We start from the raw sequence: 25,715 nt of genomic DNA, 5'->3' as shown, positions 1-25,715 counted from the left end.
ACCATGGGGAGGGGATAGATGTCCCCCTTATCCCCTGGGTTGTCACCGTGGGACAGTGCATGGATGTATCCCTTGTTCCCTGGGCTGTCAGCAAGGGCAGGGCATGGACAACTCCCTGCACCCCCAGGCTGTCACTGTGGGACAGGACATGGCTGTCCCCCTTACCCCCAGGCCATCACCATGGGACAGGGCACAGACCTTCTCCTGGGTCCCCAAGCTGTCCCCTCGCCCACCCACTGTGTCCCAGGGCTGTGACCATGCAGTGGGCCACACCACATCCCTGGACCAAGGACCCAGTGCATCCCCAGGCTCAGGCAGACCCATGGGCACAGGACATGGGGCAGTGCCACCCACTGGCCTGGGTCACCTGTCACTGCCACCACCACAGAGGGGTCAGGGACACAGAAGAGAGCCAGAGTCCTTTAAAAACTTGTCCTTTATTAGTCTGTTGGAAGCGAGTCCCTCCGTATAGGGCGTCCTACCCAGTTATAGCAAAGTGAGTAACATGACAGGACAGAGCCCCTCCTGCCTGCGCCCCCCCCAGGCCGGGGGGAGTGTGGGGACTGGCTGGGGTGGGGGGAGGCCAGGCCGATGGGGACATCCCTCCCTGCCGCTGGGACCCCCTTCCCTCCCTCCCTCCAATGTGAGGTACGCCTCATCCTGCCCCCTCCCCCTGTGGGGTCAACTCTGGGGCTGGGGGGGGGGCGGGGGCTGTGACACCCCACGACCCTCCCAAATCCCGCAGGGAGCGATAGCACCAAGGGGGACAGCTGCTCCCCGCAGTTTATTCCGCACTCCCTGCCGGGACAGAGGGGCTGGCAGGGGGACAGGTGCTGCCAGAGGCACGGGGTCCCTCCTGGGAATGTGGGACCGGGAATGGCCCCGCGATGGGAGTGGGGGTCCAGGGTTTTGGGGAGGGGGGGTGTCTCAGCTTTGCTTGGGATGTACATTCTGGACCATGCAGTAGCACCAAAGTTCATGAGGTCATCAGTGATGGTGAGTGGTTACTTCCGCTTCCTCCCGCAGTACTTCCCTTGTGCGCAGCCCACGCCACCTGGGGGGGATGCACAGGGTGAGCCCCCCCCTGCACCCCCCGAACCTCTTGGTGGGGGGCGGGGTGCAGGAGCCGGCCCCAGGAGGTGGGAGTCACTAGGCGGCAGCACTTACCTCTAAAGCCCAGGGCACCAAGAGCTCCTCCGAAGGGCTTGGGGGGCTTCCCTGTAGGGGGGAGGCAGAGCAGGGTGAGTGGGACCCCCACCCCACTTGGCTGCTGGGTGCTGGGGAGATATGCATCCCCCACCCCAAAAAATGCCCGACTTGGGGGATGGACACTCACCACCGAACCCCAGCTGGCCAGCGACCCCACCTGAAAGGAGAGCAAAGCCCTCAGCACTCAGCCGGGACCCACATTGCTCTGCCCCGCAACCCCCAGCCAAGCACCCCCGGATCAGCTCCCTGGGTCCCCCCCCAGGCCACGGCCATGTCCCCATGTTCCATGGGCTGTGCATGTCTCCGTGAATCAGCCAGGGAGCAAGATGCGCCCCAGGTGTGTGCCAAGGTGCCGAGCTGGGTATGGTACCTGGAAATATCGGTGATACGCCGAAGCCGGGAACTCCAGCTCCTGGGGAAAAAGCAACAGCCAGTGACAGCCTGTGACAGCAGTGCTACCCTAGCCCTGCCTAGCTGGGGACATTCTGGCTGAGGACCCTTCCTCACTGCAGGGACAGCTCCTGCAAAAGCCCCTGTCTGCACCATGGCACCCGTCTGGCTTCAGGGTGCCCTCCCGGACAGTGTCGTGCCCAGCAGGGGACGGCAGCAGAGTGGGGACAGCAAGCGGGGATGAGCACAGCATGGTAAGGGACATGCTTCCACCCCAGCCCCAAACCTGGCTGCAGCCCCCCAGCACCAAAACCTGTGGAATGGGAGAGCCCTGATAAGGACAGGCAGTTTGGGGACAGGGATGGGGGTCACCGCTCCAGATCCCCAGCCAGAACAGCCCCTGCTCCTTACCTGGCTTGGGAGGTTTCCCAACAGCTCCTGGATACAAGATCCCTGTGTCAGAGAGGGGCATCAGTGCAGACCCCATTGGGGCTCGCTGCCCCGTGGGCTGCAGCCAGACTCTGCTATGAGCCCAGAGGGTCCCCAGGCAGGAACCAGCATCTCCACATGTTGGGGACAATGTACAGTACCGTGCCCTGTCCCCATGGCATGGGCAATGCTGGTGCTATGGCCCTCAGTACCTGCTGGGTGATGGCATTCCTTTCTGATCATACCCCGGGAGCAGGGCAGGCAGCGGACACAAGATGGGGCACAGGGCACAGTGACAGTGTGGGGTGGGACTGCGCCGCCACTGGAGCAGACAAAAGCAACCCTGCATCCCCTACATCCTCTCTCCTTTTTGGCACTCTGCTAGCATGCTACTGCCACTCCGCTCCCTGCACCCCAGCCCTTGGAAGTCCTGATGCTAAGGGCCAGCATCACTCACCAGCACCGAGCCCACCGACTCCAAGGCCACCAGCTCCAAGCCCACCGACTCCAAGGCCACCTATGAGGGGGATCCTGGGTGAGCACCAGTGAGGACGGGCAGCATCATCTATAGATCTGTGATCTACTCCTCACCCAGCGCCACAGGTGGCTGTCCTTCCTCGGGCAGCCTCACTCCCCCCAGCTTTGGCAGAGCATCCCTCTGCCTGCACATCCCCACTGCCTGGGCTCAGCTCCCACCAGCACCTACCTGGGATGCCGCCGACTCCTGGGACTCCAGCCCCGGGAACACCTGCCAGAGAGAGCCCATTAACCCCCGTCCCCCCTCAGCCTGGCACCAACAGCTTGGGGCACCCTCAGCCAGTTCTCAACCAGCTGGGGTGGCCCTGACACCCATCCTGGGTGTCGCTGGCATTCATCTCACATCACCCAGACCAAGGAGACCCAGAGGGGACTCACCCCCCTGCACGATGCATTGCTGCAGGGAATGCACAGTGGGAGAAAAATGTCCTCAGCAAGTCCACAGGAGGGGGCCCTGGTGGTACTTTGCACCCATGGGTGACAACACGCCACCTCCCACACTTGGCCCACCCTCCACCAGGGCACCAGGGGGCACACAGGGGACATGAAGCAAGGCCAGCACCCCAACAGCCACATGAGGAAGATGGCCAGTGACTACTCACATGGACATGGGGCAGCATGACAGAGCTACGTACCAAATTTGGGAGGTTTAGCACCAGGCTGCACTCCTACTTGGGGGATGCCTGCAAAGCAAATGGGGACACCACGGTTAGGACAGTCACCCCTGCACCCCTTCCATGTGCCACTACCCCCCATCCCACCTGCATCCCTCCACATAGCTTGGTGACTTTTAGCATCCCCAGCGATTGCTGTCCCCAAGCAGGTCCCCGACTAGGGTGTGATGAAGCACCTACCTGCCCCAGGGAGGATGCCAGTGCCGGGTACCCCCACACCCGGCACCAGCCCGGGCACAACACCAACGCCAGGCGTCACTCCTGGCACTCCAGCAACACCAGGCACCCCACCTGGCACCCCTCCAACACCAGCACCTGTGGAGAGAGGGTGTGAGGCAGCATGGGGGTGATCCCTGTGTGATGTTCATACTCCTGTGGCATGATCTGTCTGTTGTGGAGTGCCCACCACTGAAGGCCCCCAGCTCCCCCTGGACCAGTCTGTGCCACAGCAGGGCTCACAGGGAGACCCCAGATGCCTACTGGGCAGGTAGAGCTGCCTGCTGTGGGCTGAGCCGTGAGCAACGGGCTTCTCTGGCCAACTCACCAAATTTGGCTGCCTTTGCTGCTGCTTTTGCTGCTGCGGCTGGACCTCCGACCCCTGAACAGACACAGCAAGAGGGGTTCAGTGTTTCTCGGTGGGTCCTCTCCAGCAGCGCTGGACAGACCCCATCCCTCCCACCTTGTCTGCATTCCCCAAGGGATGGCCATGAGTTACTGGAGACCACCAAGATCCTCCTCATGCTTGTCCTGCACCAGATCTGCCCCTGCCCCAGCCAGCCTGCCACCACCACCCACCTTCCTCCTCCTCCTCACCTGGGACACCTCCAACACCAGGTGCCAGGCCACCCACTCCAGGTGCCAGGCCACCTACACCAGGAGCCAGGCCACCCACGCCGGGAGCCAGGCCACCCACGCCGGGAGCCAGGCCACCCACGCCGGGAGCCAGGCCACCTGCTCCTGCAAGGAGAGAGGGAAGGATTTGGGCTTCAGCTCAGGAAGAGAGATGGTGGAAGGAGCCTCCTGAAAAGGCATGGCAGGCTGGGGTGGGTGGATGGATAGGATGGGATGGATGGGATGGATGGATGGATAAACAATGAGGTGGATGGATGCTGGGGTGGCTGGCTGGATGTGGAGTGGATAGGTGAGTGGATGGATGGGTGGATGGTGAGATGGATGGATGGATTCAGGTATGGATGGATGGACAGCTGAGTGGACCGATGGATATTGATGTAACCATTTGGCGATGGGATGGGTGGGTCTTCTATGGGAGGGTAGATGGAGTAATGTATGAGAAGTTATATGGAGAGTGAACTTAGGATTCTCCATGCAGACCAGCTCTCTGGAGAGCACCCCCTGACACAGCCAGGGCTTCACTCCACATAGAGCCCTGTGGAGAGCTCACCCCTCGCCCCAGCCCACCGGGATCCCATGCAGTGCCAGGCCTCATCCCTGGCAAGGGGAGCAGCCTGGGGTGAGGAGGCAGTAGGAGACAGGACATATGGGATAACCCGGAGAGACCCTGGCTTACCGTACTTGGCTGCTTTGGCGGCTGCTTTGGCAGCAGCAGCAGCTGCTGGACCTCCAACACCTGTGGGAGAGGGAGCGCATGAGGGGCAGTGATGGACCATGATGGCCATGTCAGTACCCTTCAATCAGCACATCTGGGGACATCCCAAGCATCCCTTAGACACCATCTCACCTGGTATGCCTCCGACTCCAGGCACCAGACCAGGCACGCCGACACCAGGCACACCAACTCCGGGCACGCCAACTCCAGGCACACCGACACCGGGCACACCGACACCGGGCACACCGACACCGGGCACACGCCCTGCACCTACAGGGAGGTTCAGGGATGTGGCCAAGCAGGCAGGCTCTGTAGGCAGGGGCCCTGCTGACCACCCCGCCATCCACAGAGCCAGCAGTGCCCCGCACCCTGCAAGCATCCCTCCCTGGGAAAGGATGACAGTGACTCACCGTATGCTGCGGCTTTTGCTGCAGCCTTCGCCGCAGCTGCTTCTGGGCCACCCACTATGGGGACAGAAGGAAGAGAGTCAGGGGAGCGGCGAGGCCACGACCACCCCATCGGCTCATGCCAGCCTATCCACTCACCTCCAACACCAGGCACCACGCCAGGAACCCCAGCCACACCAGGCACACCAGGTACACCAGGCACACCGGGGACACCAGGGATGCCAGGAACACCAGGGACACCACCGATGCCAGGGACACCTACACCAGCTCCTGCAGGCAACAAGAGGGAAGAAGTTAGATCTCGTCACAGCAACAGCTGAAAGGTGAGACCTCATCATAGTCTGCTCTTGTCACCATGGCATGGTGAGAAGAGCACCCCACCACCTCATCACAGGAGAGATGCACAGCGGTGCAAGGGAGGGACTGGTCCCACGTCTCCCAAAAGGCCCCAGCAAGGATGGGAAATCTGCTGTTGTAAGAGAGAGGCTGGGAAGTCACCAGCACAGTGGACCATGATGATCCTCATCATCACAGAGGGCTCCAGATGGTCCTTATCATGGGGATATCAAGCCTTGCAGCCAGACAGGCCATAGAGAAGAAATGGCTGATGGTCTCCAGTAGCTGCCTGGAACAGCTGAGTGCCCTGGGTACTGGCCAGACTGGGAAGCTGCTCAGGAAGTGACAGCCTTGACCTGCTGGCACTTGTTATTGCCACAGGGACAAGCATCAGGTCACTTTTGGAAGGGCTGAGTGCCAGACGCATTGTCCTCATGGCCTCCTGCTCAGCAGGTGCCTGGCACCCCAGCACAGAACACACACTCATTAACTTGTCACTGCCAAGTTTCTCCCTAAATCCCATCCTTTCCTGGGCACGTAGTGGGGGTTTTTTATACATGATGTATAAGAGAAATAGAAGAAATGGCCGGCAACAGCTTAGCCCCCGAAGGAAAGTAGCCATCAAGCATGGCTGCTCCCAGGGGACTCCCAAGCCTCTGCAGTATTGATGCAATATCATCATACATGCCTGGAACCTGGCATGTAACCTCTGGCACTGCCTTTTGGAGCAGCACATGGATCCTCCAGCCCTGCATGGAGCCTCAGGGCCCTTCCTCCTCTCTGTGCCAGGGCTCCCAGCTTCGTTGCTGCTTGGCCACATCCCTCACTCTGCTGGATACTGGAGCTCCCTTGGGTGTGGTTATGCCTGCTGGGCATCTGGGTCTTGCTAGACCCAAGTCAGATGCACTTCGTGGATCCCACCAGGTTTTTGGAAGGCAGTGACCCTGGGCAGGGGTCCCTCTGCCAGGGATCTCTGCCCACTTGGGCAGCGAGGCTGAGCCTGCAAGTACCAGACCCTGGGTCAGGTGTGCTGCCAGGAAAAGGGATTTCATACAAAACCCAAGAATTCAGACAAAGTCCCAAGACACAAGTTTGGTCTCGTCCATTCACCTCCATGAAGCAGCCTGCAAAAACCCCATGGAGGGAGAAGGTACTGCTCTGGGGGTGAAGCCAAGCCTGGGTGCAGCAGCTGGGAGCTGGGCTGGGTGCACCCAGTCCCCAGATACCTCCCCATAATGAGCCATCAGGAGTGATCCCCAGGCGACACCCGCCTGCCTGGGGCACCCTGGGTGCCACGGGTGGAGAGGGTCAGCAAGGGTCCCCGGGGAGCTGTTTGGGAGCTCCCTGAGCACAGCACATACCGTACTTAGCTGCCTTTGCTGCTGCTGCCGCTGCTGCCGGCGTCCCGACTCCTATGGACAAGGGAGAGACAGACCCTCAGCCACCAGTCCCTGTGCCTGTTGCAAAGCCAGGCAGTGGGGACAGGGCTCCTGGGAACAGTTACCTGCCACCCCGGGGACACCTCCAACACCAGGCACCAAGCCGGGGACACCGCCAACGCCGGGTATGAGGCCTGGGACACCGCCAACCCCAGGCACCACCCCTGGTCCTGGAGGGAAGCAGAGCAGTGAGACACACACACCCCAGAACACCCCATGCCACTGGTGAGGACATGGTCTCCCCTGGTGTCATGGCAGGCTCCCAGGCATCTGGCTTTGAGGTGGGCTCCCCACACCTCCCAAACCAGCTGTGCAGGGGACCTGGGATGTGCCCAGGATTGGGCTTCTCAGCTCCCTACACCCAACCCAGGGGTCTGGAGCCCACCCAGTCACCCAGGAGCTTGAGGACCCCAAGGTCTCACAAGGCCATGGTTGTAAATCCCAGCTGCTCCTGGGACTGACACATTTCCTTTTGATGCTCCAATGAGTGGTTATTTGCTACTTGTTTTTCTCCTGCAAAACAGCCCATGAGGGGAGCAGCAAATGCAAGGTCTGCATCACCAAGTGCATCCCTCCACTAACAAATGATGGGTCGTCACAGAGGCCATTTCCCTGGACTCCCTGCCAGAGCCCAGCACAGAAAAATCACATCTATGGAGAAACCATGCACGATGGGGATGTACTGCCCCCGTGTCAGGCTGCTGCATTGCAAGGTGGCCCAGCCAGCCCCACAGACATCACTGAAAAAACTGCTTTTTGCAAACCAGGCTTTTGATCTCCCAACAGGCTGCTGGAAGCTGCCCCCAAGGGGTTAAAGCCTCTCTGCAGCCCTGGAGAGGTTTTGCACCTTGCTGCCTTCCAGAAGAGTGGCTTTCCATTGCCCCAGGCTCCAGCAAGTAGCTGATGATGCTGGGGCTGAGGGCTGGGACTGGGACAGCAGCCCAGGAGATGGGGCAGAGGGTGGAGGGGCAGGTGGCGAAGCTGTGCAGCCCCAGCACCAATGTACAGCTCTTCCGTGCCCTGAAAGCAAGCTTGGCCCCTCAGGCAGCTGCAGCATGTGTCTGAGACAGCAGGGAACTCACCAAACGCTCCTGCCTTTGCTGCTGCCTTTGCCGCTGCTGCTGCTGCTGCTGGCCCTCCAACTGCCAGGGTAGTGGTAGAGAGTCAGAGGTGTGGGAAGGGGGAGATGACCCTCCCTCATCCCCAGGGTCAAGGGTCAAGCCCTGCTGTCACCTCACCTCCAGCTCCTGGGACCACACCGACACCAGGTACCACTCCACCGACTCCCGGGATGCCAGCCCCAGGTAGGACACCGGCTCCTGCAGCAGTGGAAATCATAACCATCAGTTCGGTGATGCGGGGACACGAGCAGCATCCCCACAGCCTGGGAGGGAGGGAGGGAGCAGATGCCCTTCTGGAGAGATGGGGGATGGGTGTGCCCACGGAGGGTGACTTACCATACTTCGCTGCTGCTTTTGCTGCTGCTGCCTGTGCTCCGACTCCTGGGGAGGGATATGGGCAGCCACTGAGGTCCCGAGACCGTTCCCACCTCAGCTCCCCCATCCCACCGGGACCCTGGGGCCTGGCCCCTCCTGTCAGCATCCACCCCCTTTCCTTTAGGAGGTGATGCCCCCTCCAGGCTGTCCCTGGGGTGACACGGCCACCCTGGGCCACCAGACAGCTGGGCAGTGCCCAACATCCCATCCAAGGACTGGCAAAGTGACCAATGGTGCTCAGTCCCCCCGCCACGCCTGTGCCAGTCTCCACCCTGGGAGCGTACCTGTTCCAGTGGGGTACCCTGCCTTTCCTCCTGCCCCGATGCCAGCTCCTATCCCGCCGGGCCCGAAGCCTGCAATCACAAACAGAAAGGCAAAGACAGGTCAGGCACTGGCCTGAGGCAGGGGGATGAGGCAGATGGAGCCACTCTCAGCCCAAAAGGATCTCCTCTGTCTCTGGCATCAAGAGGTGTGGAGGGGGATGCCAGCTCCCCCCTAGTTGAGATGCCAGTTCAAACATCCCTGCCTGGAGTTGGCCACAGCTCAGGACATGTCCCAGCAGAAAGCCAGCCAGCCAGCCAGCTGCTGCTGGTGCCACAGCATGCCTGCGGGTTAACAGCTCCCAGCCCCCTGGCGCAGGGTGCCAGGAGAGCCGATTGCTCCCAGCCGGGTCCACAGGCATCACAGGCATCCCTGAGGGACCACCTCACCCTAGGAGCGGGATGCCCCTCATACACGGCAGCAGTCAGCAGAGCCATGAGGAGCTACAACCGCGGAGCAAGGGCTACAAGCACTCACCGTAGGGCAGCTTACCAGTGCTGTAGGGCAATCCATAGCCACCTGGAGAGGAGAGAAGGTGGCGGGTTAGCACTTGGCTGCCGGTGGCTGTGCCCCCTCTGCCCTGCGGTGTAGCCCCTCTCTGCCAGCTGTCTGTGCAGCACCAGCCCTCAAGGCTCCTTCCGTTGGGATAGTAAATGCTCCCAGATACAAACCCCCATGATGGAGCCAAGCCAGGGGGTGCTCTTCTCCATCACCTCGGAAGCAGCGTCTCCATAAAGAGCTACACACTCCCAGCCCCGTGCCGAGGGCTGTGGTGCCCAAAGCCAGTTTTGCAGCAGCCTCTCGTGACCCTGCTTCAGCAGGGGGTCCCCTGGGAGCCCTGCGGCAAGAGCTGTACCCAGCTGTCTGCACCATCGCCAGCTCCAAATTAAAGGTTTTAATTGGAATCAGGGCTTGGGAGCCTCTGCTGAAACGTGACCTCATTAGGAGGTCTGCACGAAGGGACGAGGAGGGATTACAAGTGGGAACATCGCAGCCAGGGAAATAAATGTCTCCTTGTGAAAGAGCAGGATCCCACCACTCAGGACAACATGGAGATGCTCGTGACACGGCGGGGACCATGCACTTGGGAGCCAGCAGCATCGAGCTCCCATCACTGCTGGCAGTAGTATGAGGAGGAGTGATGGGCTGCCACATCCCCGATGGGGACAGCTTGAGCAGCACGTAGAGCAAGCCCTCCCACTGGAGGGGGTTGCACGCAGGGCAGGGATGCAACTGCCTGTGGCCAGGACGGGATTGCTCATGGCAAAGCATCTCTTTGGGCACGGGACACTATCCCCACCCACCAGCCAGCACGTGGGGACCAGATTTCCCTTCACCCTGCCGGCCTGACCCACCATGTCCCACGCCAGCGCAGCATTGCTGGAAGATGGGGGCTTTCCAGGCTGCAGTAGCCTTGAACTGTGCCGGGTATCCCCTGCCTTGGGGACCCCCCCTTGTTGCAGCACCTCATCAGCTCCTTGCTCACCCCAAAGCTGCAGAAGAGCTCAGCACTGGGTGACACTGTGGAGGTGACTCCAGGGGTCAAAAGCCAAGCCCTTGGGTCTCCAAGGGTTCTGCCAAGTCCAAGCCCAGCTCCCCAGCAGCTCCAGATGGAGGAGAGAGCAGCCTCCGCCTCAGGGCTGTGCCACCATCCTGCGCTGGCACAGGATGCCACCAGCACTCCTGGAGGGGCTCAGGGCTGATGGGGGCACTGGCTGGCGTGGAAAGGGCTTCACACAGACTGATGCCACCCAGCACAGCCAGGCAGTGGGGAGCAGTCCCCATCCCCATGGCATTGGGTGGGACCCTGATTTCAGCCACAGCTTCAGGCTGTGGCCCCAGGGCCACCTCCTGAGCACAGAGCAGGAGATGGCTGGGGCATTTGGAGCAAATCATCCAAAAAGGAGACCTTCCTGAAAATGTTATTTTCCCTGCTGTCCCCTCGTCCCCTCTCAGCCCGGTCTTACTGTGGCTACAGTGCAGAGGATGCAGGACTGTGTGACAGCCCCTGGGTCCATCCACAGCATCAAAGCCAGCCCAGTATGTCCCCGCACTGCCAGCTCCAAGCCCTCAGAGGTGACAAACTGCCATCTCCCAGCACCCTGGGAAGAACCAGGGTGCCAGGAAGCACCCAGCAGCTGAAACCACAGCTGGAGATACCACTGTCCTGCTGTTCCCCACAAGAGCTGTAACGTACCAATGGTGCTCCCTGGCCAAGGGATTTATTTAACGAAGGTTCCCCATAAAGTGGGTCAGCCAGCAGCAGCGTCCTGTCCGGGCTGCAGGCCACTGGTGGGGCCGCCACGGGATGAAGCCAGGCACGGCCGTGCCATGTGCCGGCAGTTTGCTCTCCGCACCAGGCACCCCATGAAAGGCAGTCTGGGGTTGGGCTGCAGCAGGGAGGCCAGACAGTATCCGATGGCAGCAGGGCCGAGTCGCCCTAATGAGTGCAACTCTGCCTCCACGGGAGGAAGCTGATGTGGGCCAAGCATTTCTGCTGTCATTTGTGGCCACGGGCCCCGGCAGGGGGAAGCCAGCAGAGCTGCTGGGGCCAGCGCCCATGACGGCATGGGACCTGCTCCCTGGGGGTGGGCTCCCACTGCCAAGGCTTTTCTGCCTGCAGCAATTTGTTTTGGCAAGTGGGAAAATACTCGTGGATCTAATCACTTCCCAGCACCCCAGGAGTGTGAGATGGAGGCCCCTGCCCAGACCTGGCTGCCCTCCTCTTTGGGAATGCTCTTGGGACCAGCAAGCTGGCAGCATGGCCCTTGGAGGGCACAGCACCCGGTTCTGGCTGCCTGGCACTGTCCCTGTGTGGGCACGGCTGGCTGGGGAATGGGCAGAGCTGGCATCCAGCACAGGGCTGGGAGATGGATGTCCCTGGAGCAGCCCAGCCTAGGAAAGGGTGCTGAGCACCCCCAGGCTTCCCTGGGCAGGCAGTGGGGAGAGACACCTGTCTGGATCTTCATCCCCACTGCCTGCCTGCTGTTGGTAGCCTTGGCTAGACCTCCCTGAGCCAGGACTTTTGGCCCAGGTGAATGCCCAGCAATGCCTGGCACAACTTCTGGAGCCACAGAAAGCAAACAGTCCCTGCAAGGGCTGTGCCTCATGCCAGGTGGAGCTGGCAGGGACAGCCTGGGGTGGCCTGGCCCAAAGCATGTCCCCAGAACACACTCTTTCCTACCTTACAACAGCTGGAGAGAGGCATAGCATCATCCTCACAGGCTGGGGGCAAGGCCAGCAGCAGCATCCAGGCAGCTGCCCACGGGGCTGCGATAGGCAGGGCTGCTGCTGAACACACCTGCCCAGTGTCCCTTGCCCTGTCCTGTGGTCCCAGGGCAAGCACCGGCACTGCCAGGTCCAGGGGACCCGGGGGCACCACGTCTTAGCCCTGGGGAACAGCAGGTCCATCTCCTGGCATTGCTGGGGGTCCTTCACCCCTAGCCCCGTTGGCTGTGGCAGCTTACCTGGGAGCTTAGGAGCTTTGATGGGATACCCCAGAGGGACACCAGGCTGCTGACCTCCAAAACCTCCCAGTCCTGCAAAGCCAACAGCAGACTCTCACCTGGAGCCCGCACCCAGGCTGCCACCAGTCCTTGCGAGAGGGGAGCGCCCCAGGGCACCCCGGGAGAGGACAGCAGGTGGCTTGGGAAGCCCTGAGGCATCTTCTGGTGTGTGGAGGCCATGGCTGTGATGAACAGGCTTGGAAAGGAAGAGAAGGACGGGCGAGAGAGACAGGACACTCACCAGGGATTCCTGCGAAGGCTCCTGCTCCTAGGCAGAAACACAAAGGCACCCACATGAGCCAAGGCTGGTTTCTGGGGTCCAAACTAATCTGAGTGGGCTGCATGGGCTCAGCTGGAGGTCAGCTTTGCTCACCCATGTGCCCTGTGGGGCTGCAACCCCAAAGGATGGGCTGGGGCCAGCCCCAGCAGGATGGGGATGAGGGCAGAGCTGGAGCCAGTCCTGCATGTGCCCTCCACCCCAGTGTCTCCAGGCGATCGAGGGGACCTACCTGGACCTTTTGGCTTGACTCCAGCACCTGTGGGTACTCCAGGCAGCACCCCTACACCAGGGAAGCGGACACCTGCAGCAGAGACCGGAGAGGCCAGGTGAGCACAGTGGGACATTGTGGGGTTGCTGGTACCCAAGCCCCCTGCACCCAGCTCCCAAACCCTTGTCACCCATCTCTGGCTCAGCACTAACCCTTGTACCCTGGGACAAGGTACCCTCATCCCCCAGGGGCTTGCTGGGTCCCCCCTATCCCAGCCTCCCCGCACTCCCCGGGCAGAGCTGCTGGAGAAGGGTTTGCTCCTGGGACTGCCTGTGCTTTACAAGGCAGGGGGCAGCCTGCCGACACAGGAGCTCAAGGTGCCTGCAGGGTATATGGCACCCATGAGTGAGTCCCACTCGTGACCACAAAGCACCAGCCCATGCCATGGTATAGCCAAGCCCAGGCATTGCTCTCTGCCCCAGTGATGTGCACTGCTTCGTGCATGCTGGGGCTCTTTGGGGAGTGGGAGGGTCCTGTCTGCTGAGCCCTGACCCTCCAGGGGCAACAGGCAGTGCTTTGGCCTTGCAGTCATTTGGGTTGGGTTTTTGAGTTTGGGGTGGGGTTTTTTTGTTTGGGGTTTTTTTTTTTTTTACTTTTTACAAATGTCTTTCATTATAACTCACATGTTTTCAGACACGGAAAAGACATTCCTGACCAGCAACACACTTCTCCTTCTGACGATGTCGAAACATCTTTTTTTCACAAGTTTTCCTCCCCCAAATTACTTTGCAGTGAGGAATTCCTCTCCCCCCTCTGCCACCTCCTCCCCCTCCTTCCCATGCTGCCTTTGGCTGGGCAAGCCAGCCCCGGTGGTCTGTGCCAGCTCCTCTCCCAGAGCTGATGCCGCCTGCTCCCGTGGAGCTTGGCATAAGGCCCCTAGAGATGCCGGGTCCCCCTGCCTTTGGCATGGTGGAAATGTCACTATGGCCCCAGGGAAAGGGTTTGGAAACTGCAGGGTGCAGCAGTGATGGGGCAGGCAGGGCGTTAGGCAGGCAGGCAGCATGGGGCTGCTTGCAGCCTTCTGCAGGACAGGGTGCTCTGCCTGTGTGGGCAGGGCAGGCAGGAGTGGTGTTATAATGCCCAGGGTGCAGCTGGCCACAAGGCTACCAACTCAAACCGGGGTGCTGGCACCAGTTGAGGACACCCTCAGAGGTCGAGGTGCTGCCAGTGGGGTGGGGACCCCCAGCTCACCTGCACCAGGGAGCACGCCACCTGGGAAAGCTCCAGGAATCCCAGCACCTGCCAGGCAAGAGAAAGACAGGGATGAGCACGCAGCCAGAGCCATTCCCCGCCCTGGCCCCAGCTTTGGGGCCGTGCACCTACCTGGTACTTTGGGGGGTTTCCCTGCTGCACCAACCCCGGGCTGCACCCCGCCCGGTACCACTGCACCTGCAGGCAGCAGAGACCCCTGAGCCCCAGGCACCGGCTCCTGCCCACCCTGGCAGGCATGGGGACAAGTCTGCCCCAGGACTGGCTATGCTGGACAAGGGGTATTTCCTACCTGTGGAGACCCCGAGGCCACCAGGACCACCAACTCCACCCACGCCACCAATGCCAGCACCTGGAGGCATTGGGAAGAGGAGTGCACCAGTGTGAGATGCCACTGCTGGGCTATGGGTGGCCGGAGTGATGCCAAAGGAAGGGACAAGCTCAGGGCAGCTCTTGGGGGCAAAGGGGACACCCTGAGGCAGTACCAGGGATAAGTCCCCCAGACCTGGGCACAGAGACCAGGCAGCTCAGTGCTCTCTGCTCCTGAGGGCTCAGGTTTGGCCAATGTCATTTTCCTGGCACACCAAGATGTGCTAGGGTCCCTCCAAATTGGTGGGGATCCCCACAAAAGCAGACCCTCCCACTTACAGCCCCCCAGTTCCATGGGGAAAGCTCTCCTAAACCAGGCTTCCAGGGAACACCAGGAGTCCCTGGGGGCTGCCCGAGCCCCAGTGTTGCCTGGCCCAGCATTGCATCAGACACCCCCAGCACTCACCAGCTTTTGCAGCAGCCTTGAGCGCAGCAGCAGAGGCAGCGCCTGGGAAGACGCCCCCAGGAAAGGCACCTCCAGGAAAGAGACCCGCAGCACCTGTGGGAAGAATAACCAGCATGAGCATCCCCAAAAAGCAGCTGGCAAGAAGGTAACCTGCCCTCCATGCCGGCCATAGTGGGTGCAGGGAATGGTGAGCCATGGGGGGGCTGCGCAGCAGTGCCAGGGCTGGCGTTGAGCTGGGCAAGGCAGGGGTTAGCAGGCACTGCCCTGTCCTGCACCGGCTTCTCCCTGCATCCCCTCAAATACCTGCTCTGATCCACATCCTACCCATCACCAGCTGTGCTAGCACCACCCAGGGCACCCTGTGGTGTCATCAGCTGCTGCAGACTCCCAGGTCCCTGCCAACTGGTTCACGTGGCAGGCTGGCCAGCTGTGTGCAGGCACTGTCCCTCTGCTTGCAGACCCCGCGGGGACCCCAGGTCCCTCCTTGCCTATTGCTGGTTGGGGTCACCCAGCCACAGTTGATGCCATGATGCTGGGAGACCACAGGGCTTCCTGTTGGCAGCTGCCAGTCCCTCGGGTCTGGGAAGGGTGCCCAGCCCAGATGGGACCCACCAGGCAGGCTACAAAGAGCACCCAATGGAGACAAGCCACATGCTGTCCCCAAGGTATTTCTCTGGGGACATCACCCTGGGGACAGCCCAGAGCATGGGCAGCCAGTGGTCTGTGCTCACCTGGCTGCAGGCCAAGTGGGCCGAGTCCCCCGAGGCCTCCGACCCCTGGAAAGAGAAGTGGGATGAGGTACGGTGGGGGGGACAGCCAGGGCCAGACGAGCAGGAGCATCCTGTTGCACCAGGTCCCCCTGGGACAGGAGCATGCCTCCGGGCTGGGCACCGGGAAGGGTGACAAACATGCCTGCCAGCATCCAGTGCCAGCATCCAGGTCCCCCATCCCATCCCTTTCTGCCTCGCCCATCCCCCCACCCTGCCTGGCCACGAGGGGACTAGCCGAAATGTTTATGGCTGAGGAATGAGCCCCTCTGGCTCGGGCCAGCGCTGCCTTCCAACATCTTGGGGCTAATCAGTCCTGGCTCCCTCCAGGCGCAAATTCCAGTGCCTTTGGCTCGGGGCACAGACACTGCTCCGGCTGGGGCTTCACAGCCGCGCCGCGGTTGGTTTTAATTATGCCGAAATAAAGGGCCTTGTTTTTCTTTCCACGAGCTGAAATCTGAGTAAACGGAGGTTGCCGGCCCCCGCCTCGGGCTGGCGCTCCCGCCGCGCAGACAAGCCGGCTCGGGGGGCCGGGGGGATGCAGCATGCCCCTACCCTGGGGCGCCGCGGGTACCCCTGGGCTGGGCAGGGAGGGGAGACCCTGGTCTCCACCTAAAAGAACATCTGTCCCTGGGCCTTGGTAGGCATGAGGCATCTCTGTTGGTATCAGATTTGCCCCCCTGTACATTCAGTCCCTGCTGCCCCAGCACCTCCCCACCATGCCCCAGGCTCAGTGCCCTTGGGCTGTGCATCCTCCTGCTAAGCATCTCGTCTCTCTCCCGGTGACGGCCCCTCTCACCCCCTCATTTCTAGGCCAGACAAACCCCAGCGTCGGCTGCAGGAGCCCCAGCAAAAGCTGCTCAGCCACGAACACAGGCAGGCAGAGGTGCTGCCAGCTTCCAACAGACATGGGCTCCCAGTGGGGCTGAGTGAGTGTTGCCTGGCTTTACATCGTCCTGAGGAGCTTTGGCACAGGTTTGCAGGCAGCAAGCACCCCAAAAGGGAAGTCTGTGGGGGCTGAAGGGGAGAAGGGAGTGCGCCAAAGCAGGGCATGAGGGAGGAAGGCTCCCCTGTGGCTATGGGGGCTTGGCAGGGGTTAGTGTGGCCAGGCAGTGCAGAAAGTGGTGGTGGGGTCCCCTTGGCCGTGTGGGAGAAACATGAGGGCAACAGGGGTCAGGAAATATCCTGTCCACTGGCATGGCCAGAGATGGCAAGAGCACCAAGGAAAGGCTTTTTACCTGGTTTGAGAGGTTTTCCTCCAGCCCCAAGTCCTAAGGGAGAACATGTGGAGAGGGGTCAGAGCCACCCTTCCTCTGAGCATCCCGCAAGATGGGGCCAGCCTCGTGGCAGACCCCCTGCTCACCACAAGGCAGCTCTTCGGGGGGTGCTGCCCCCCTCCCCGTCCTTGCACACCTTGGGCAAAGGGGTATCAGCACTCACCTGCTCCCAAACCTCCAACCCCAGCACCTGCAAGCAACAGCACAGTCTTAGCACCCATCCCTGTGAGCACCCACCACCCATCCACCCACGCCAGGCTCCCAGGGGTCCATGGGGAGGCAGAGAGGGTCACAAGGGGATGGGGCACCTCCCCGCCCCAGGATGCCCCCCAAGCTTTTGGCTGAAACATCGGGGACAGGCTGTGACCTCTGAGCACCTCCCATGGCCAGGGCTGGGAAAGGTGTAGGTGCCAGCCCTGGGCTAGTGACACCCAGTGTAAGCCTGGCACTGCCACCAGTTCTGTCCCCATGCCATGAGGCTGGCATTAGTGCAGCCACCCAGGGGCTGAGCAGGCCAAACAGTGTGTCCCCATGGCCCCTGATCCTGGCTGGCAGGTCCCCAGCCCTCCATGCTGGCTCAGAGGCACCCAGGGACCACCCAGGCATCTGCCCCATCCCCGCAAGCCAGGTGATGTCCCCCCAACACTGCCTGGACCCCTTTACCTGGGAAAAAGCCTGCTCCTGGCACTCCCCCTCCAGGGATAGCACCAGGGACCCCTGCAAGAAGAGACAATAATCATTAAAAATCTCCCCAGGGATCCAAGTCTATCCAGCAGGTCAGGGTGGGGGAACGTTCCCTGGGATAGGGAGCTGCTCTCTGCAGGTGGGGGTGGGATGCAGAGCCCTGGGCAGGGCTCAAAGGCAGGTTCCTGCCTTTTCTTGCACACCACAGTTTCCCCAGTATGATAGTGGTGACGGGGCTTAGAGGTGCCCCAACTGGGAGCCGGAGAGGACATCTTGGTGGAGATGTCAGCAGGACTTGGTCCTGCATGGGACAGAGGGACACAGGGGGTGGTATGGAGTGAGGCTAGCTGGTGTCCAGCTCTGCTTCCCAAAACCTGTCCTGTACCACCAGTGCCATCTCCATCACCTCCAGCTTCACATGGCTCTGGAGGGACAGGTCCAGGCATGGTCATGCATGACAGGGTGAGGCTGTCCCAGTTCATGCCCACAGCCCTCACTGGTCCCAGTCAATCCTGAGCATGCTTGGCTGTGGCTGCCCCATGCCCATGCTGCCTGCCCTGCCTTGCCTTACCTGCTGAGCTGCCAGCTGGAAGAGCCAGATCAGGCCAGCAGGACTGCTGTTGGACTGGGGAGGACAGTGCTGACACCCAACCACCTGCATGCCTCTGCCCATCTCTGCAAAGCTAACTGCCCAGATCCCACCAATTTCCAGGACATCTGGAGCTCATGCTCAGACACCACAGCAATGTTTTTTGGCTCATTTGGACCCTGGCAAAGGTGTGTCTTCTGCAGACCACCAGGCAGCCATCTCCTCGGTGGTCGCCCCTGCTCCATCAGGGCTATGGATGGGGTGGCAGCTTACAGGAGGGTTGGCAGCACAAGGAGGCTGCAAGGCAGAGGGATGCTCCGATTCCCGCTGGAGCATGTTTTTGACACTGGGGGAGTTGCCATGGGGTTTGCAGTGGGATTTGCAGGACAGCTGGCAGTGCTTGCAGTGAGGCTGGCAGGTAGATTTGGGGGTTGCCAGAGGCAAGTGCAGCACTGCCATGGCCAGCAACCCCAAGGCAAGCTGCACCCAGCTCTCCTGCCTGCTCTGGGCAGAGGGGATGGAGTTCAGGGTGGACAGGCACTGGGGACCCTGTGGTGACATGGCTGGGACCTGAGAACCTGCTGCCCTGCTCTGAGGCTTAGCACCTCAGTGAGGGTTGGGGGACCCAACACACCCCCAAGAGCTGGGTGCGTGCAGTGGCACAGCCCTGGCCACACCGTCACAGCCTGTGTGGTGCCCTGGGACTGAGCAGGGCAGCCAGTGCAGGCAGGTGCCAGACAGGTGGCAGAGCTGGCATGCCAGGGAGGGGGGCACATTGTGCTGCACATCTCCATCTCAGATGTGGTGCAAACTCTGGAGTCCCCTCTTGCTGTGCTCCTTAGCACCCTGCTTCACCCCGACATTTGCCCACTGCAACATGCCAGGGATGAGGCTGTCCCCTCAGCCCTGCTCACCTGTGTCCCCCCACCACCCAGGGCACCTGTGACGGACCCCCAGCCCAGCCGCACAGAGACTCAGTGCTAGGATGCACCCACACGTGTGTCAGGACACATACAAGGGGGATGTCTGGCTCTGCGTGCACAGGAGAAGTTGGGACACATGCATTGGCAGGACACACACCCACAAACCCATCGGCAGAGGATCTGTGCCGGGGACACATCACACAGCCCCCATATGCCCCAGTGATGCCAAAGAGTGGGGCTCAGCCCTGTGCCCCAAAAAAACGCCTCCCAGGGCCTTGTTGGGGCTGGAGGTCGAATCCGTCCCTGGAGCAGCTGATATCCCCTGCAGTGGAGGGGACACGTGCTCGGTCATCGCTCAGGCCAGCCAGCTCACCCCTCTGGCACAGCACAGCCCAGCCCGGCTGCCAGCCAGGGGTTTATGGAGCAGCTCATTTTCCCCACACATTCCCACACCCACCCCACACCCACCCCACCACCCCCAGCTTGGAAACACAAATCCCAACTTCTTGCCTGTTTCCAAACAAACTCTGAGCAAGCGTCCACATATCGCCTGCCCTCCCCAACCCACCCTGCTGGGAGGGGATGCCCCACTGCTGCTGGGAGCGAGAGCCGGCAGGATGGCCAGGATCCGGCTAGGAACCCCCATGCCCGGGGCCAGTGACTTTCCCCCACCAAGCAGGAGGGTCCCTGCTGTGCTTAGCCAGGCCAGGTCCCTAGTGCTGGGGTGACACCAGGCAGCTGGGGACCCAGGCTGAGGTCCCCTATCCCTCTGTCCTGCTGTGCCAGTGCTGCCTGGCAGAGACCTCTGGGGAAGCTGGGACAAGGCACAATGGCTTTTAGCCTTCCTGGGCTGTGTGGGGACCCTAGAAAGGTCCAAGTGACACTCCAGGTGACATATGCCTGCAGCCACAGCTGCCCTTCATTGTTGTCACCCTCCTGGACTGTAGACCCTGGCAGGGGGCTCCCACTGTGGTGCCACTGTTACTTCCCCCTCCCTCGGCATCCCTCAAACACCATCCCAGGGCCAAGGTGCTGTGCTCCTCTGCACCTTTTGGAGGATCACAGGGGATGTGCTGGTTCATCAACCATCTCCATGCCCAGATCAGGAGGCAGAGGCGATCAGCAAGTCCTGGCAGCAGCCGGGATGGCTGGGGGCAGCGGGATGGCTGGGCTGCGGATGCCATGCGGCTCTGGGGAGCTGAGGTTTTCTCTCAGGAGCATTGCAGGAGGCGGTTCCCTCCCTTGCCACTCTCCCTGACCAGCTCTGCTGCCAAACATGGCCAGCTCTGGACTTCCCTTGAAGCTCTTTTACAAACTGCTGTGGTGCTGGCAAAGCCGGACTCATCCCAGTGGGGAGGGAGTGCCCGTATCTCAGCTTGGGGTCCGGTGTGGGCACTGCCAGGGGGCACAGGGCTCTCTGACCTGCTCTGCTCTCCAGCTGAGGACCAGCAGCCAAATTCACCCCAGCACCACCAGTCCCACCCATCGGCAGCACCACCGCAGCTCAGGTGCTGATAGCAGCCACCACGGCCTCCCTGAGGTCACACTGGGCTGTGGCCATTGCTCTCCAGCCAGTCCCTATCCTTCCTCAGCCTCATCATTCATCACCCAGCCCTCTCCTTCCTTGGGGCCGGAGCCCATAGCCTAGCTCCACTCTGCTACCCGGTGAGGCATACCCCCTTCAGCCTTTCCATCTCGCATTCCTTTGGCACATCAGGGAAGGGGAAACTGAGCCACGAGCCTCCCAGCACTGAAGGAGCTCTGTGCTGCCTCTGTCCCTGCTCCAAGCCTGCAGGACTCCAGGAAGGGGGGTTTCTCCTGTCTCCCAGCTTTTCTCCTGGGCTGTAAGACTGCAGAGCACAGGGCTGGCCCTCAGCACCCCAGCACTCCCCCTGGGGATGTCTTCTCAAGCCAGAGGCAGGAGAATTTGCAACCCATATGTGGTAGGGTGTGCCAGCTGTGGTAGAGTTTGGCACTTGGAGATACTCAGGTTCTGGTGTGGAATAGGATCCGGTGTTTATAGGAACTAGACTTTTTTTCACATAGCTCTGTACCACAGGTCACTCTGCACTGTTCTGTCTGCACTACCTGTGCTGTTTCAGATTGACCACTGTTTGCATCATCAGCATCATTTCTACCTACACCACTGCTTGCAGCTTCCTTTACAAGCCAGAAATACATGTTTTCTCTATTCAACAGCTTTCAAGACCAAGACCAGGCTGGAGAATCCACTGCAGGACATGAGCTCACACCCTCACCAGGCAGCCAAACCTTGTACCTCACCATCCTCCCTGCACTTTGTGGGCAACCACTCCTGGAGGAGGTTTATTATGTAACCACCACAGATATTTCCCCTCTTCCCTCACACCACTGGTGTTTTTCTTTCTTGGGAGAATCAGTTCTGGAAACAGCAGTCTCCAAGCAACTTTGAAGCTGTGTTGCATCCCAGCCCGAGCTCTCTGGTAGCAGCTCAGGGGGAAGCAGGAGGGGCTGCTGTCGAGAGCCTGGCTCCTCTCCAGCCCCCTCAAGCATTCAGCTTTCATCTCTGAGTGCTGGCGGACAAGCTGCACCCTGCAAGTTGTTTGCAGAGGGAGCAACCCCAGCAGGCCAGTGCCTTGGGGAGGTACTCAGCTGGGAAGGGGAGATGCCATCCCAGCCCCACAACTGGCACTACTGGCCCTGGGGCACACAGGGGACTCTGGGTGTCCTCAGAGGGTCTTCATGGTACCCAGGCTGGGATGCCAGCACACCTGGTGCCAGCCTCTTTGCACCCACTCAAGCTGCCTGCTGTGGTCCCAGAGCCTGCAGGGCTGGGACCTGTGTCCCTCTTGTTCCCCCTGGGAGTGTCGCTCCTGCAGGATTCCCTGTGCTCCAGCACAGGAAGCACTGAGGGATGGATGGAAGCACTGAGGGGCAGATGTCCCACTACAAATGCGGGGACATGCTGCACTTAGAAACACACAGCAGCTTTCCCAGGCAGCAGCCTGGATCCAGCCATGCACATCCCCACAGTGCCCAGTACAACTCTGCTGAGCAGCATGGGATGATCCTGACTTGCTGCTGGGAGCTTACCGACTACTGCCAACTGCTGCAAGTCTGGGGCTCAGCCCCTTGACACTGCTCTCAGGGGGACAGTCTGTGTGTGCAGGGGTCCTTTTTCCCCCTCGACCCTGGGATGTCTCAAGGGTCCCCTTCCTGCCAGGCTGGTTTGCAGCTGCACTGGCAGCAGGTGCCGGAGGATGCTGCCCTGAGCCCTCTCCAGGCTGGGTGCACCCCACGGCACCTTGGCATCCCACACACACTGTGCCCCTGGCTGTGCCTCTGTCCCATCTCAGTCCCCGAGGGTTGGCAGGGCAAGGAGCATGGCTCAGCCCGCCCAACGCCATGCAGTACATCAGGCTGAAGAGATACTAGTCATTTCTCCATTGGGGAAGCATTTTCTGGTGTCCCCATCAGCACTGGGAGCATTTCCAGGGCCAGGGCCACCTCCTCTGTGAGCTGCTTCCCAAACCAGCAAACACCCCTGGAGACTGAGCCAGGAATGGAGTGGGGCCGCCAGTCCCAAACTGCTCAAAAACTGCTGCAGGATCTCGCCCAGAGCCCGAAGTCCTCATGAGACTGTCCAGCTGGCCACTGCTTGAGAGCTGGGGAGCAAAGCCACCGTGGTTCAGGAAGCCAACAGAGAACATCACTGCCTGAGATGGAGAGTGCCCAGGACTAAGATGCATCCCACCAAGCACCTTGACCCTGAGCTGTAGCTACCCAAGATCAGGCACTGAACAGCAGCTTGGCTTTACAGGCAGCTGCCTGGCCTGGCACCACTCTGAGGTCACACTGCCTGCACAGCCAGGGTCAGACCAGCCCATGGTAAGGGTCATTGGAGCCCACCACAGCAGGACAGAGCAGGGAGCCGCAGGGCACTGGCAGATGGAGCTGCTGGCTGCAGAGCCTAAGGGCTCTGCCCTGGGCAAGGAGTAGCCCAGCCTGAAGCTGCCTGATGCCACACGCAGCCCTGGCACTGCTCTCCCTGTCCACAGGGTCCTGCCCCCTCCCCTCCTCTGGTCCTTGGTCCTCTCTGGCTGACAAGCCTCACACAACAGCTCTGGCACCAACCCCATCACTGATGGTAGCTCTGCCCATCACACACCCTCCATGGCATGACACAGGGCGAGCACTGCCTGGCTCTCTGGAGGTGGCTGTCCCATCCCTGACCATGCTGTCCCCATCTCGCAGACCCTTGCCCTGTTTGGCCAGTGCAGCAGGCCATAAATCTGTTCTCAGAGCTGCTCTCCCCACCTCTGTGCATGCTCATGTCCTGACCACAAGACGCAAGCCGTCTGGTGGGCAGGCACCTGCTGCGCTGGCGGCTCCAGCTTTGTCACGCGGTGCCGTGGGATGTGCACAACTGTGCTGGCTTTTGCCTCCCCGCCCCAGCAGCGAGTTTGCTGCATGTGCATGTGCTGGGGTGTGACACAGCCCCTGTCACTGCCCGCCAGTGAGCCATGACCTGTGCCATGCACTGGTGGATGGACCTGACAATGGTGACATCAGTGCAGGGAGGATGGTACAGGGGCCACCCCAGGCACCCAGAGCGATTTGGGTGGGTCGAGCTGCTCTGCAGCTGCACCAGCCCAGCAGGCTGTGTCTCGGCCACACACTGCGCAGCAGCTTGCACACATTGACTGCGGGACGCACACACCCCCCCACTGCCCCTCCAGCTCACACCACCACCGCAGAGAGGGGGTGACAGGTGTCAGGTCCCCTGGCCCCTCACACTTATGTTCCCCATGGCAGCTTGGCAGCTACCCCCAGCTGCATGTGCTCTGCCTGCATGTCCCCAAGCCCCTTGTGTCCCTGAGCTTCTCATGGCCCTGACCCTCTTGTGTCCTCAAGCTTTGCGTGTCCCTGAGCCTCTCATATCCCCAAGCCCCTAGAGTCCTGCATGTCCCCGAGCCTCTCGCCAGGATGCAGCACCTCATAGCCTCCCCCTGACAAGTGCTTCATGCAAGCGGTGCCAGTCCCGGGCTGCCCGGTGTCACCCTCCTTGGTGACATTCCCCCCCACCCGGGCACGGCACATGCGGCTGGGGGGGCAAAGAACCCCCCGGGGTGGTGGCACCCTGGGGACTGCCCTCCCACCCTCGAGGACGTCCCCAAGGCAGGGCAGGGGGGTTGCCTGTCCCTGCTCGGGGACATATAGCCGCGGCAGGCGTGGGGCTGCCCGGGGGGCTGCAAGGGGGGCAGCGGCCGATCCGTGGCCCTCGTGGAGGGTCCCCGCAAGCAGGGGGAAAGCACGGGCCGGGGCTAAGGGGGAAGGAGCCTTTTCTTTCCTTACCTCCTTGCTGAGTAGCCGGGAGGATGGAGAAGAGGAGGAGGACTCCGGGAAGGAGGGGTGCAGCTGCCTGCCTTGCCATCTCTTGAAGCAATGCCCCCGTGCTCCTGCAGGCAGTGTGTTTTATCCCAGAGCTGCTTAATTGTTGCTTCCAAGGATGCGAGGGGAAGGGGGGGGGGGGGGGGGGCGTTGGAAGGAGGGAGGGGAAAAGAGGAGGGAGAAGCGGGGAGAGAGGCTCAGGACGCTACGTCATGAGGAAAGGGCAAGCACACACAAGCCTCTCCAGCCGATTGGGCTGGCTCAGTGGTTATTTTTTTTTTCCCCTTCCCACCCCCAATCCCCCGCTTTTTTTTTTTTTTTAATTTCTCTCCTTTGCTGCTCTTTCCAATCCGGGCGCGCCCCTGCCAAAGCAGCCGGGAGCAGGGGAGCTGCCAAGGCGGGCTGCGGCGGGTGCAGGGGCGGGCTGCGCCCCCGCCAATGGGCCGCTCCCACCCCCCACCCCCCGCCTGGCAGCGGGGAGGGGGTCGGTGCCCAGGCTGGCACGGGGGGGCTGGCATCCCGGGTGGCACCGGGCAGAGGCGAGAGCCGGCTGGGTGAAGGGATGGAGGGTCCGGGGGGTGTCGTGCGAGGAGCCGCCCCCAGGCGCGGGGTGCGGGGTGGGGGGCCCGGGCCCGGTGCCGGTGCCCAGCTGCGGCGGGGCACCACCGGCGGTGGCCGTTAGGTGGCGGGCGCGGGGTGTCCGGCCGCCGGCAGCAGCGGGAACCGGGGCACCTCGCAGCCCCGGAGCGGTACCCTGGCCCCGGGGTAGCCTGGGGACACGCCGCGCCCAGCCTGGCCGTGGCAAGTGGTGGCCACCGCGTCCCCCCAGCCACCTCCAGATCCCGGTGCCACGGGGCGGCTCTTGCCGCTGAGTTGGGCTGCGCCCCCCTCTCTCCAGCCCCGGTTCATTCGCGGCCACCCGGGCTCCGACCCCCCCACCAGCTCTGAGATGCTCCTGCGAACCTAGGCACTGAGTGTCCGTGCTGGCCACCTCGCCCAGCCTTCTCACGGGGTGTCTCTGGGCAAGTGTCGGGGAGCAGCCGGGGCAGGCAGCGAGTTAAATTTGGAGAAGGGATGAAAAGCAAGGAGCGCAAAATCCCCCTCTCCCTACAGCCTGCAGCACTGGCCACACTCAAGCGTGGGATGCTGTCGCTGCAGGTCCAACACAGGGTCTTCCTCTCTTTGCCAGGTGCTGAGATGCTGCTCATCCCAGTACCTGACCCCCCCGTGAGCCCCAATCCACTTCCCAGGGAGTGAGAGCA

The 25,715-nt window shown here is 61.5% G+C and overlaps 1 protein-coding gene across 16 annotated transcripts; it reads right to left on the bottom strand.

Annotated features, from left to right (window-relative positions):
• Nucleotides 1–418: 418 nt before the first annotated feature.
• ELN (elastin) lies at nucleotides 419–24,577 on the bottom strand. Of its 16 annotated transcripts, none has more exons than XM_056322931.1 (35): nucleotides 24,418–24,577; nucleotides 17,551–17,604; nucleotides 17,051–17,077; nucleotides 16,849–16,881; nucleotides 15,575–15,619; nucleotides 14,844–14,936; nucleotides 14,361–14,420; nucleotides 14,183–14,248; nucleotides 14,051–14,098; nucleotides 12,821–12,892; nucleotides 12,553–12,579; nucleotides 12,273–12,344; nucleotides 9,283–9,324; nucleotides 8,769–8,837; nucleotides 8,446–8,490; nucleotides 8,227–8,307; nucleotides 8,071–8,130; nucleotides 7,054–7,158; nucleotides 6,911–6,961; nucleotides 5,352–5,483; nucleotides 5,217–5,270; nucleotides 4,939–5,076; nucleotides 4,768–4,827; nucleotides 4,053–4,196; nucleotides 3,784–3,837; nucleotides 3,420–3,554; nucleotides 3,201–3,248; nucleotides 2,735–2,776; nucleotides 2,486–2,545; nucleotides 2,011–2,052; nucleotides 1,886–1,930; nucleotides 1,580–1,621; nucleotides 1,337–1,366; nucleotides 1,168–1,218; nucleotides 419–1,054 (listed from the first exon to the last, which is right to left on the bottom strand). In XM_056322931.1, the coding sequence occupies exons 1-35, from the start codon at nucleotides 24,494–24,496 to the stop codon at nucleotides 1,005–1,007; spliced, it is 2,256 nt and encodes a 751-aa protein (XP_056178906.1). In that variant the 5' UTR covers nucleotides 24,497–24,577; the 3' UTR covers nucleotides 419–1,004. The 16 variants fall into 16 exon arrangements, 15 of the variants coding, with proteins under 15 accessions (XP_056178906.1, XP_056178924.1, XP_056178915.1 ...); XM_056322949.1 differs by having other exon boundaries at nucleotides 1,886–1,912; XM_056322940.1 differs by having other exon boundaries at nucleotides 9,298–9,324.
• Nucleotides 24,578–25,715: the final 1,138 nt, after the last annotated feature.

Source organism: Falco biarmicus, chromosome 1 (genome assembly GCF_023638135.1).
Source record: "Falco biarmicus isolate bFalBia1 chromosome 1, bFalBia1.pri, whole genome shotgun sequence".
In the NCBI taxonomy this organism is placed as follows: domain Eukaryota; kingdom Metazoa; phylum Chordata; class Aves; order Falconiformes; family Falconidae; genus Falco; species Falco biarmicus.
The sequence above is the reverse complement of the archived record's forward strand: the minus strand, read 5'-3'. Positions and strand labels throughout refer to the sequence as shown.